The 13710-nt window shown below is 43.6% G+C and overlaps 1 protein-coding gene across 1 annotated transcript in view; it reads left to right on the top strand.

Moving 5' to 3' along the window:
- LOC103188267 (general transcription factor 3C polypeptide 1) overlaps nucleotides 1–13150 on the top strand; it is a 43797-nt gene extending 30647 nt beyond the window's left edge. Inside the window, exons 27-37 of the mRNA XM_042341075.1 lie at nucleotides 1639–1751; nucleotides 2871–2933; nucleotides 3672–3765; nucleotides 4468–4640; nucleotides 5563–5847; nucleotides 6811–7055; nucleotides 7468–7754; nucleotides 8522–9263; nucleotides 10062–10134; nucleotides 11881–12073; nucleotides 12708–13150. Coding sequence (XP_042197009.1) covers nucleotides 1639–1751; nucleotides 2871–2933; nucleotides 3672–3765; nucleotides 4468–4640; nucleotides 5563–5847; nucleotides 6811–7055; nucleotides 7468–7754; nucleotides 8522–9263; nucleotides 10062–10134; nucleotides 11881–12073; nucleotides 12708–12917 — 2478 coding nt within the window. The 3' untranslated portion in view covers nucleotides 12918–13150. The remainder of the gene's footprint in view (nucleotides 1–1638; nucleotides 1752–2870; nucleotides 2934–3671; nucleotides 3766–4467; nucleotides 4641–5562; nucleotides 5848–6810; nucleotides 7056–7467; nucleotides 7755–8521; nucleotides 9264–10061; nucleotides 10135–11880; nucleotides 12074–12707) is intronic.
- The last annotated feature ends 560 nt before the right edge of the window (nucleotides 13151–13710 follow it).

A 13710-nucleotide genomic window follows, 5' to 3' on the forward strand; every position in this document is an offset into this window, starting at 1 on the left:
GGAAGCGATTACATGCTGCAGTGATCAGTTCAGGAGTGCAGACGGGACTGTAAACAGATTACTGTGTAATTAACACAAACCGGGAAGATTAAGTTGCAGCTTAATTCACTCATCTGCTGATTGATATGATGCGTTTTCACCAGTTGGCCACTCAGGGTGAGGCGACTGCACAGCTTTCTGGGCTGTTGCCAAGTTACCCAGTCGGACCCTCAGGTTGGCATTGTCAGTCGCACCTTTGGTAATGTTGGCCTCTAATGGTATTTCGCATTTCACCCCCAAAATTCACACAGTCACAGGTTACAGTATAGCCTGTTGAAGTGCTTTGATACATGTTATAAGCGCTCCAAAATACACCTACTCACATGAATGCTATACAAATGCAAGATATTGTTGTTGTCACTCAGATGACATGATAAGACGCAATAGACACCAGAGTCAAAGTTTAACTCAGTCATCAATATTCTAACTGTTCACTGTCCTGCAACAAGTCCTTTGGAACTGGTTTCCATCCAGTTGAGACACCAGCTGCTAAGAGCAAATGTTTTTATTTAATTTATTTTTATTTAACTCCCACTTCCAGAGTGGTCTCTGTAGAATACAAAATTGTGTCTGTTTTTCACGTTTAAACACAAAGCAAATAAGGGAGATGACGAGGCAAGAGAGGGGAAGAAACATAAATAGGCAGAGTAACCGCAAGCTTCTATAAACAGGTATATGGATTTCTCTTGTGTACATAAATCCTTAATCCTTGTATTACAGCAGTAAAGCTGCTCAACTGGTAACATTATCGTGGTAATCCCAGACGATTTGCGGGAGCTGAAATGTTTCGAGCAAGCAGTAAAGCCGGGTTAACAGGAGCTGAGGGGGAAGAGTCACTGTGACTGGTCTGTCACTCCAATACTTGCCACTCCAATGAGCCAGGCTGGCTGGGCTCTCATCAGCAGTGCTCTGTTGTACCTCACATTTGCTTGAACAAAATCGCCACAGAAGGGTGACTCGATTCTCACATTCTGTTGCCAACATTCTGGCTCACTCTGGTCATCTCCAAGGAGATTCCGAGGAGGGTAGTCCCTAATCGGTGAATCCCTGGGGTTGAGTTGGTGTTGATTTTATTCAGCAGCTAACAGTGTGAATAATAGTCATGTTGCTTCTGTCTGTCTCGTGTGTCACAGAAGCGGCAGAGGCTTCATGTGATTCTTGATACCTACCTGGTATTATAATAATCCTTGCATTTGATATAGCAGCTTATCACATCACAAAGCGCTTCACAGAATATACTGTAAAGTGGATTGACTATATTTTGTGGGTGAAACGCGGCAGCCAGTTTAGCACACATTGTCGTTGTTTGAGGCTTTAACGCTCCTGGAAAGCGATCAGCCAGTCGATTAGTAGCCAGGCTCCTACTTATTATTAGGTGAACAGAGGCGTGTGGAGCAAGGAAAGGCTTAAGGTTTCACCCTTCCTGGGAATTCCAACTCCTCTCTTTTGTGAGGCGAGTGCACTAACCACGACACTACAAGTCTCCACATGAAAATGTGCTTTATTTGATAGTATTCGTCGGAAGGGGTGGCTGTGCGTGCTTGTCTATTTGCTTTATTTTTCTCGGAATCGACATCAGATATTGTTTGTACGGCACAGGTTTGTTCGGCGGAGTTTAAAGTATTCGTAGGAAGACTGAGAGAGAAATTCAGCTCAACAATAGGATCCGGAAATATTGACATCCCAGACACTCTGCAGGAATTGTTTGCCAGGTTGGTGCTGACGACAGTACGAAGTGGATCCTGACGAGCATGATAGCTTTAGTTAGACACTGTCCCACTTCCTCTATTTACAGCGCTCGGCTGCAGGTGTTGCCAACTCTGCATGTTTATAAGATTTGTCAAACATACTGCACGTGGCTTCATATTTACTATTTACTTCACTGCTGAGATTTTTGGGATTGATTTCTCTTCTGCAAAATGTTTGTATCCTAAACTTATGATTCCTCACTCTCTTTGGCGATTGGGATCATTCACCACAATCATTGCCTACAACACAGTCACTAACTACACTGTAGTAAACTCTGTGAATTGCTTTTGAGTCCCATGACTAGTGCAAAGAAATCAAAGTGGTTTTGATAGGAAACTGAGTGGGACTCGGGTACGTGTATGACTTAGTGGATCATACAATTTATAAGGAGAAGACTCTTGCAGGTTTTACTGTATCATGGTTATGGTGCAGTGGAAGGGAGATAACAAGGTAAAAGTACTGCGGCCTACAGACTGGTTAGGCCTCAGTTAGAATACTGTGCCCAGTTCTGGGCACCACACTATAGGAAGGATGTTAAGGCATTGGAAAGGGTGCAGAAGAGATTTATGAGGATGGTACCAAGAATGAGGGACCTTGATTATGAGGAAAGGCGAGAGAGGCCGGGATTATACTCATTGGAGCGGAGAAGGTTACGAGGAGACCTAATAGAGGTCTTCAAAATCATGAGGGGGTTTGATAGGTTAGAAAGGGAAAAACTGTTCCCACTGGTGGGTGTGTCGGTGACTCGAGGTCACAGATTCAAAATAGTATCTAAAAGAAGCCGAGGGGAGGTGAGAAGAAATTTTTTCACGCAGCGAGTTGTTCGAATCTGGAACGCATTGCCTGAAAGGGCGGTCGAGGCCGATTCAATAACAACTTTTAAAAACGTGGTGGATGGGTATTTGAGGAGGACGGGTTTGCAGGGTTATGGGGAAAGGGCTGGGCAGTGGGATTGGCATTACATTGCTCTTAAAGAGCCGCACAGACTCGATGGGCCGAATGGCCTCTTTTTGTGCAGTGTGTTTCTATGATACAGACAATGCATGGTCTTTTCTGTATCTCTTAACATTGTGTTTACCCAGGTACAAAATCTTAGTGATTGGGGAAGAGGAAGATGAAGAGCAGAAGCAAGACGAGTTCCTGAGGTAAAGTCGCTCACTGATCGCTGTTTTGTGCAGTTTCCGAGGTCATGTTTTGTTATCACGGAGAGAGCGATGGTCTGGTCTCTTAATACTCACTACAGCTGCCAATTATTTCTGCAACCCATGGGGAAGGTGCTTTTTAGTCTGAGATACTCTAGAGAAGAAGAGAGACTTGTGGTTGTGGAGGTAACACACACACTGGGTCTCCCTCCTCCTTGCCCCAACCTTGCCACTTGCTGCCATCTGTGCCTTATGCCGGACAGAATTAGGTAAGCAGGGTGTATCCCTCCAAGGAGAGAGTGTGTGTTCCATTCTAAATTTATTCCACATTTTTATGTGTAGGTGGTATACATGGAAAACTCAATCTGGTTCCGATCATCTTAATAATAATATATGGTGGAGTCCTGTAGCTTAATGGTTAGAGCACTCACCCTCACAAGGGAGAGGACCTGGGTTCGATTCCCGGGCTGGGCGAAACCTTAGGCAGGTTTCCTTGCTCCCCATGCCTCTGTTTACCTCTTAGTAAGTAGGAACCTGGTTGTTAGTCGATGGAGAATTGCTTTTCCGGTCATAATAATTCCTTCAAAAATAATAATAATTTAGTCACTCAAACCGCATTTCGCCTACAACATACACAGTCAATTCACTTTCTGTGAAGCCCCTTTGAGACGTTTTGAAGATGTTATAAGGCACTATGTCAAATGCAAGGATTATTATTACATTGTAACTTTTGTTTTGCAGTATTGATGATATTCATTACGTGGTCCTGCAGAATCTCATTCAGAGCACATTAACTCTCTCGGACACACAGATGAAATCCTGTCAGTCTTTTCAGGTATTTATGGTATTTGTACAGTGTGTCACAAAGTCCTGTTACACAAAAGTGATGTGAGACTACGGAGGAGCTGGAACAAACTGTCAGAGATGCATTTCGTCTCCTCACTCCGTCCATGTTACGGAAGACGTGGCATTGAACATGGCGACGGATCATTATCTGCCATGAAAATAATGGCGATCACTCACTCACACCGATCCTCTGGACGTCTAAGTACAATTAAACACTTGAACTGAATACTATTAAATATAATTATCTTTATTCTTCCACATGTTACAGTTGTTGATCAGTGCACTGCAGAAAAAAAACATGGGGGAAACAGGACGTTGTGGAGACTCTTTATTGACAAATGTCACTAAACTCTTTATGGTTCCAGTCGCTACGACATGACCTGTGTACTCTTAGTTATAAGTAAGGAATCAGATTTTGAGATGTAGGAAAGCCAATTTAGGCCTTGCTTTTAAAGAAAAATTGCAGAAAGTCATCTTCCAAATTTAAACTGGAGTTTTCAAAATTCTGGACGATTTTACATTTTAAGATGAACATCATGGGGTAGAATTTCGAGCCTGATCTGTTGACTTTTAAGATTTTCTATAATTTTATTTTGAAGATTTAACCTTCCCTTTGCCAGAATGGTTCTTTGTAAAATGTGCGTGTGTGTTTTTGTGCGTAAAAGCTTTATGATATGATTTCCTTCCGTAGACTTTCCATCTGTACAAACAATACAATGATGATGTCTTGGTAAAAGTCTTCGTTGAATTTCAAGAGAAGAGTTTGATAAACCGGCGTCGAGTCAGTAAAAGTTTAGGACCAAAGAAGAGTCGTGCTTTGCCTTTCGCACCCATGTCTTATCAGTTGTCGCAGACCTACTTCAGGTGTGTAGCACTTACATTGGCACTTTGAGTTCACAGTCTAGGCTGATGCACCAGTGCATTGTTGGCGGAAGCTGCATTGTCGGAGGTGGCGTCCTCCAGGTTAGACGATAAACTGAGGCTCCGTCAGCCTGTTCAGGTGAACGTTAAAGATCCCGTGGCGCTATTGGACAAGAGAAAGGAGTTTCTCTTTCCCGGTGTCCTGGCCAACAATCCTCCAAATAAAACTGGTCACTCACTCTGTGGCTCTTTATTAGATATTGCTGTGCGCAATTAGCTGCTGACAAAACAGTCAGTCCACTTTACAGTAAATTCTGTGAAGAGCTTTGTGAAGTCATCCTGATGTGAAAGGCGCTATCCCAAATATAAGGTGTATTATTTTACCATTTTTTTTTACCATTTGGCAGTCATTTTGGAACGATTCAGAAAAGGGGAGATGATCCATTAGTTTCAATGTTTGCAGTGAATTTTGTTGACTTGGGAATGTAATTCTCACAGGGAAATCACCAGCAGATCTGGAATAGTATCCCCCATCTAGTTTCTAAACCAGCAGAGTTGTGGTGGCTTTGCAACTACTCTGCTGCAGCCTGGGACTGATTTCATGGTTGAGCTATGCTCTGAGACCCATTGTCCAATAATAATATCACAACAACAATAATAATCCTTGCATTTCATATTGCAACGACGTTATATATTGTTAAGTTGTTTCAAAGTGCTTCACAGAATTTTACCTTGAAGTATAGTGACTGTATAGCCTAGAGTCACTAGTAAAACCAGTGATAAGTAACAGACTGCAAAATGGTGAAATAGATTTCCTACAGCTATACGTTTCTTAACCAAATGCCTGCTGTTCCACTTGTTGCCGACATAGAGCTTCACTTACAGGGTGATGATGTGTAACGTGTGTGTGGTTTATTACTTATAGGAACTTTGTCTGGCGTTTCCCCAACTATATCTGTTCGGAGACGTACCATTTTGTTGAAAAGCTCAAGTCGGCTGGAACGGCAGATATTCCCAACACCTTCTCCTTTCCCGGCAAAGAAACTCTGATGGAGACAAACATGGTCACCTACCCTCTGGACGGAAATGGCGGCTACTGTGTGGCCACAATATCTTTGTTCGTCCTGGGTCTTCTCTCTTTCAGTGTCTCCATTCCCGAGCAGATAGTGGTGGTGGACAGCACGCTGGTGGACAACGAAGTTATAAAAAGGTAAAGGAAATCCAGTTGTTATGGAAATCCTCTCCTCTTTCCCCGCCAACCCTCTCCCCCCAAAACTAACACTGGTAACCAGCCAACACTTTGTCATAGCAATTGAATGCCACGTTTCTCCCACAAAATACCCAGCCAATTCACTTTACAGTATATTCTATGAAGCGCTTTGAGACGCCTCGAAAACGTGAGAAGGCACTGTTCAAATGCAAGGATTATTATTATAGCTATGTCAATTCTGTGATCAATTATATTTGACATTGTAAAGCCTCAACTTTTAGCATGTATTTTAATCACGTTGTTCCCTTTGGGTTGGAAAGTTAGTTCAATCTTGACGGATCATTGGAGGGTAAGATTCTATTCCGTGCTTCTATATTTCAAATTGATATTCAAGGAGAATGGGAATTTTTTTTTAAGAAAATCAGATTTTGCACCAAATGGGGTGGACGAGCCTTCAGATGCAACAGCCCTAAACACTGGAACTGCCCCCATTTACCCCTCCGTCTCATCCCCTTTCTGTCTACCTCTTTGAATGTGCCTATGATCACTTCCCCCTCTCCCTCTCTTGCTTGGAATCCTGGTAAAGCGCTCCAACATATTACCATACGTGAAGGGTGCTATATAAATGCAAGTTGTTTGCTGAATATTGGTAAAAGAAGTCAACAGTGCCTGATGATGGTCCAATGTTTATTTCTTACTCAGTTATCTGTATCATTGGTTTTGTTTATTATACACTGGAAAGGGGGAAGCAAGAGAGGTTTAGCATTAACTATAAGCAATGTAAGCCACTTGAGCAAAGTGCACACGTCTAGTGGCGCGAAACAACAGTGCTGGGAAACTAGACTTGGATCTTACAGCAGAAAGTTAGGCCAAAACTAGTTCATCAACTGGAACTGGTACCACTGTTGGTTGTCCTGTTTTTATTGGAAGATGTGATATTTCTCTACTTTTGTATTTTGATAGACTAGGGAAGGAAGGTTTGGATGATTATGATGATGAAGATCTGGATGAAACTGGAAGCAAACCCAGAATTGAGGTGAAGGCTCCTCAGGCCTCCCACACCAACTACCTGCTGATGAGAGGCTATTACGCCCCAGGAATCGTCAACACTCGCAATCTGAACCCAAACGACAACATTGTGGTCAATTCCTGTCAAGTCAGGTTAAAGCTGCGCGGTACACCAGCCCTCGGAGGTTTGGGCACGCATGGTTAGTTGTTAGGTGCTAGTATTATTAATTGTAGACCAGTTCCCTTACTCCGCACGTTTCTTTACTTAGCAATAAGTAGGAACCCGGTTGTTAGTCTATTGGTGGATCGCTTTCAGAGGGTTAATAATCTCTTCNAAAAAAAATCCACGATTGTTTGTGGGACGCTGCTGTGTGCATTTGGCTGCCGCGTTTCACCCACACAATAGACAGTCAATTCACTTTGCCGTGCATTCTGTGAAGCGCTTTGAGATGTCTCAGCGACGTGATAAGGCGCTATATCAAATGCAAGGATTATTGTTATCTCTTGATTATCTTCAATATCTCCCTTCTTTCACCTGCCAGCATGTGGAGGGTAATGTACGTGAATCGGTTATACCCCATTGTTTCTAACAAGCTGCTTTCTTTCCGACAGATTTAGCTGTTCTGTACAAATCTGCTTCAGGCGAGCATGAAGTGCCTCAGTCGTTCACAAAGGTGGTGAGGCCCAGCACCGAGACCTACGGAGTGGAGAAGGTGAAGAAACACCTGATGGAGGAGCTCGGCTACAGTCCTGAGGATCTGGTCGCCGTTCAGGAGATTAGCAACAGAATCAAGGACAGCGCTGTGTTTGGTATAGGCCAGACGGAGCTGGCAAAGGCCTTTGCTCATTATGAAGAGACACAGGATGAAAGAATGAAGACGTTAAAGCAGTACCTGCAGGTTTGTCAAACATAAAATCCTAGATAAAAACAGAAGTCGCTGAGAAGGGTTTTGGCGAAAGGTCATCGACCTGAAATGTTAACCCACTTTCCTCTCTCCATAGATGTTGCCTGACCTGCTGAGTGTTCCCAGCAACTTTCAGATTTCCAGCATCTGCAGTATATTGCCTTTTATAAAATCATACGGCTGGTTCTCGAGTATTGCAATCTGCTGAGGAATAAAGCCTAATTTTGTGGGACGTTGTTCAAAACTAAATCACCATTTGTCAATTGAGCCCAACAGGGAATCGGTAGTGATTTATATATCAGTTTGTCTCCACTGTGTCCATTGTGCCCTGACACAAGAGGATGTGGTTCAACATTTAGTGGAATATTTGACATTTAATAAGGAGCAAGTTCATGTTCATATCATCAAGCGCTTTGATACATCCTCCTGACATGAAAGGTGCTATATAAATATACATTGAATGTTGTGTAATTGCAGGATAATAATAATCCTTGCATTTATTACGTTTAATGTATTTAAGGCATTTCAGAGCGCTTCACAGGATCCACTGTGAAATATAGTGGTTGTGGATTCGAAGGATGTCGATGTTAGTGGTTTCACGAAGTCAAATTTATCACAACCTGTAGAATATCAATGAATGTAAAGTTTGTGCATAATTTAATGGCGATAATCAGGCTGCAGAAATTCATGTCATTGAAATCCTGAGCAAAGTGCAAGTTCATCTCTTAATTCAGCACAACAACATATCCATTTGCTTACAGGATTTAATGGCCCTGGACCAAATAGTAGCAGTCGGGGGTTACACAAACCGCTTTGTGGCAACAATACACGCTCATCCGTGGCTGCTGCACCCTCTCGAAGTGAAGAGATTGAACGAGGATCTTGCTTTACCGAGTTCGGTCGAGTTGGTATCAGAGCAGAGCATATTCTCAAGGCCCAGAGCAAATGGTTCAGAATCGAGCACAGAGAACAATGTCCTGGAAAGCACGGAGCAGTTTGAAGGAAGCAGGGAAAGCGTAAAGGCCGATCCTAACACAGAGATTGCACTGGACGAACGTGATGGGTTGCAGGCGAACACTGCAGAAGCAGAAAATGTGCCGTTAAGCTGCAGTCCAGTGTCAATTGAAAATGCAAAACGAAACAGTGAAGATATTGGATGTGAATTGGATAACTGTGGCCATCCTAGTAAGAGGTCTCGCCTCACAGATGAGGCTTCTGAGTCTAGGCACGGTGACAGAAATCCAGATGATACAGTGGAGATATTGAAGGCAGACCTTGTTCAGGATACGCCATCTTCCACCTGTTCTTTGAGCCGTATGGATCAGCCGTTAACAGAATGTCAGGATTTGTTACCAAGTGACCCAGAGAGAGAGGGTTGTGAGCTCGCTCACAGTGAAAGTCAAAGTGGAGATGAACGTGCTGTTGAAATTATCCCTTTGGATAGCATTAAAGAGCAGAGCGTCTCTTCCGAGCTAAGTAAAGAAGAGTGCAGTAGTCAGCCAGGTAAGCACTTGGGGCAGAGATGGAAGGAAACATTAGCATTTTGTTTTAAACTTAGGCAGGTTTTGTTACTCAACACGCCTCTGTTTACCTAGCAGTAAGTAGGAACCTGATTGTTAGTTGATTGGCGAATCGCTTTCTGGCGGTAATAATCAATTCAAAAAAAATGTGGCCACTCAATCCACGACTGTTGTGGAACACTGCAGTGCGCTATTGGCTGCCGCGTTTTGCCCACAAAATACATAGTCAATATATTCTGCGAAGCGCTTCAAGACATCTCAACAATGTGATAAGACGCTGCTATATCAAATGCAAGAATTATTATAAAGTCAGGTAGTCTCAACTGTGTTCTTAGTGATTACGTAGCTGCAGCTCAAAATTTCTGTAGCATGGTACATAATTGATCATCACTCAGAGAAGTGACAGATAAGAGAACAGTGAAACCAAGTGTTTTATGGCCATGATATGGTGTAGAGCAAGAAGTATAAAGCAGGCTCTGCTGTGTGCAATTGACTGCCATGTTTCATCCACAAAATATACAGTTAATTAACTTTACAGTATATTCTGTGAAGTGCTTTTGAGACGTCTTGAAGACGTGATAAGGCGCTATATCAAATGCAAGTATCATGATTATTATTCTGCATCGCATTGCTGCCCCCAGTGAAGCTGCTTTAAGTTTAGCAGTAGTACAAACACATCCCTGCTGCTTCTGCTCAACAACAGAATTACGTCAGCTAATTGTTAATGGAGCCCATACTTCCTTAACTGTTGTGCATAGTTTTGATTTTGATCTCTCTGCAGGAAATGCAACCAAAGTAGGTCCTGAAACAGAAAGTGCCCAAATAGCAAAATCGTCGCAAATCCCATTGGCCTGGTAGGTATTCCTCTTATGATGACTATCATGCAAATTGACTTGCTAGGAAGATGCAAAAATAATGTATTTGTGCTATCATTGATTATGATTTTAGCTCCAACTCTTACTGTAGATTGTCCTGATCATCAACCCCTCCACCCCACCCCGGTTATTCAACTCTGCCATGTTTGCCAACAAATACACAATCGCTTCACGTTTCAGATGTGAAGATTTTCGAGGATGACCATTAATGGACTCAGATGTTCTAATTCAGATTCACTTAGACCAACAATCGCCAAACTTTATGATCGGCCAACCCAAGAAATCTTTCTTCATTTAATTTTTCTTAATTTACGACTAGTCCATGAGTATGGTGGCTTGATAGCTATTGGAGACGAGGTATTGATTTATCATGGACTTGTCTGAACTGGGGCGGGGGTTTGGTGGGCCACTTCTTGACGGCGGACTAGTATATGAGAATAGACCGGTGTCACTGGAGGAATTAACATCTTCTATTCTAAAGTACAGACTTCATCACATATACATAATCTCGATTCCACTCCCACACCCAAAGATTCCCTGCAAAAACCCACTGTTTGAATAGTCACTTCTGTTGTTCTCACAAATAATAGTGTGAGCTCAGCAGTTACATCCATGCCATGACCCGCTCTGCCTTCTGCCACCTCCGCATCATTGCCCGACTCCGCCACTGTCTCATCCCTCAGGCCGCCAAAACCCTCATACATGCCTTCATTACATCCAAGCTCGACTATGCCAACTTGTCGGCCTCCCCAACTTCTCCCACCATAGACTGCAGATCATCCAGAATTCTGCAGTCCGAGTCCTCTGCCGCACCAGGCTCCCCGACCCTATCATCCCCATCCTCGCCCAACTCCACTGGCTTCCCATCACACAGAGGATACAGTTCAAGAGCCTAGACCTCACTTTCCAAGCCCTCCATGGCCCTGCTCTCCCCCAACCTCTGCAACCTCCTAATCCCCTACCAACCTTCCTGCTCCCTCTGCTAAGTGAGCTCCAGCCTGCTCCACTTCTCTCGTCTCGCCATTGTCGGGCGAGCCTTCAGCCACTCTGCCCCCACCCTCTGAAACTCTATCCCGCAGTCCCTCTGCCTTGCTCCCTCCCTTACCTCCTTCAAGACCCGCCTCAAGACTCTCCTCTTCGATCGTGCCTTCGGGCCTTCCCAATCCCCAACTCGGGTCCGAAACGCTGATTGTCTAGCGCCTTGGGAAGTCCTCCCTATGTGAAAGACGCTAAACAAATGTAATTTTGTGATTGTTGTGTATCTGAACAACAATAGATTGTATTCACATAGCGCCTTTCAGGTCTGGAGGACACGCCACAGCGTTGGACAGTCACCCGAGCTGGGGGGTAGGAATCAAGAGGAGTGGAGGGCAACGTACTCGATTTTAGATACTTCACCCATTCTCTCTGGAAGCTGGTTTCTTCTTGAACCACTGCTCCTGACACGGGTTTCCGCATCCTAACAGTACTGTGTAAAAACAACTTCCTTCTAATCTCCCTTTTTTGTTCCTTTGGTAATTATCTTAAATTGACTCCCTCCAGCCACTGACTCACTGTTCAGTGGAAATATCCATTCCTGGTATTAACCTTGTAAATCTCCTATCTGCCCTGCCCCCCGATAGCCCTGACACCCATCCATCCTAAAGTGAGGTGAGCAAAACTGGACACAATAACTCTCAACTGTGGTCTCGTGATTTATACGACTGCACCTCTTTGTTTTTATAGTGAAGATGAACAGATTAGCTTTGTTTGCCATCCCTGGAGGATTGTGGACGGGAGCCTGAACAAGCCAGTGCTCAAGGGAATGATTGAAGCTGTACTGTACCACATTATGACCAAACCTGGGATCACAGAGCAGAAACTGTTGAGCTACTATCACTCTGTACTGCAGCCAGTAGCTGTACTTGAATTGTTACAGGTGAGGGTTTTCTCTTTTTTGGGGCGGCAAAAATGTAGCTTAACTTGTCTTTGATTCTATTAGTCGGCTTGATTTTAGCGTTATAATTTTCTTCAGAAATATAAAAAGCAAATTTCATGTTCCTGTGAATTGACGAGAAAGGTAAATTTTTTCACAAGTGCGATTTTACTCGCGTAAAAATGATGGTGTGTACAGGAATGGCTTGCTTTAACTGAGGTATGTTATAAAGCGCCGTAACATATCTGTTCTCAAGGACTCTTTTGCATTGATGCTGTACTGATTTGTGCTGCTAGCCATATATAGAATCATACAATCATACAACCATTCGGCCCTTCGTGCCTGTGCCGGCTCTTTGAAAGATCCATCCAATCAGTCCCACTCCCCTACTCTTTCCCCATATCCTTACAAATTTTTACTTTTCAAGTAAATATCCAATTCTGTTTTGAAAGTTATTATTGAATCTGCTTCCTCCACCCTTTCAGGCCGTGCATTCCAGACTGTAACAACGTCTCCTCATCTCCTCTCTGTTTTGCCAATCAAATGTAATTTGGGAAAAAAACATTACTAGCTACATTTTCAAGTAAACGATTTTAAGGAGAATAATTATTGCTGTGAATTTCTGTTCTGGTGTCAGGGACTGGAAGATCTCCGTTGCATTCGAAGACGCTGCCTCGCCAAATCCAAACCGGCTTCTTTGTTCTCCGCTCCTACAAGTGCTACAGAGGTGGAGGATCCCAAACTGTCTGACAGCTGTACTGTTTTCTATGAACCTACCATAGACTGTGTTCTGAGACTGAGCAAATTGTTTCCTCACGAACCCAACTGGAATAAGTGGATTCAGTGACGCCCGCCACAAAGCTGCACCCTTTTCGGGGCACAATTTGACGACTTGTTTTATTTTATTGGTGATGGCAACCTCTGTGGAGGGTCCCAGAAGATTGTTTTTAAAAATGAGTTGTATGGTTACCAGCGATTGTTGTCTGTCTGTCCATGGAGTGAACGTTAAATATAAAATATCTGCTTCTTGGACTACACTTATAAAGAACTCAATTGCTTTTTAATGAGGCCACCACTGGATACAGATTGTATTTTGTTTCAATTTCCAGTACATCTGATGCTTGTTCATTGCTGACATCCTTGACTCCCACTACATTACAACTCTTGCCAGTTATAACAGCAACAACAACTTGCATTTATATAGCTCCTCATGCGAGGTAGCGTCTCAAAGTGCTTCACAGTGGCGGAGCCTGATGCCAAGCCAGGGGGGTGAGGGGAGGTGACCGTAAGCACGGTCGAAGAGGAAGGTCTTCAGGCATGACCTGAAGATGGGGAAGGAGTGGGCGAGTCAGAGGGATTGAGGGAGAGTGTTCCAGAGTTTCGGGGTGTAGTGGCTAAAAGCAGAGCCGCCGATGGTGGAAGGGAGAGCACAAGAGACAATTACCGATTGGTAGTATGTCTTTAGGAATGTTAGGCAGCCTAAAGCAGTCAACTCTCAACATCAACTCTCAAAATTTACCTCTTGCTGCACTGAAAACATAGCTCTTTCACTGCGTTTCCATCCCCACCCTCAGCTCAGGTGCTCTTCCAGCATTGTTAAGCACTTTGAGATGTTCTCCCGACATGAAAGGCGTTGTATA

The sequence above is a fragment of the Callorhinchus milii genome, unplaced genomic scaffold (genome assembly GCF_018977255.1).
Source record: "Callorhinchus milii isolate IMCB2004 unplaced genomic scaffold, IMCB_Cmil_1.0 Scaffold16, whole genome shotgun sequence".
NCBI classification, from domain to species: domain Eukaryota; kingdom Metazoa; phylum Chordata; class Chondrichthyes; order Chimaeriformes; family Callorhinchidae; genus Callorhinchus; species Callorhinchus milii.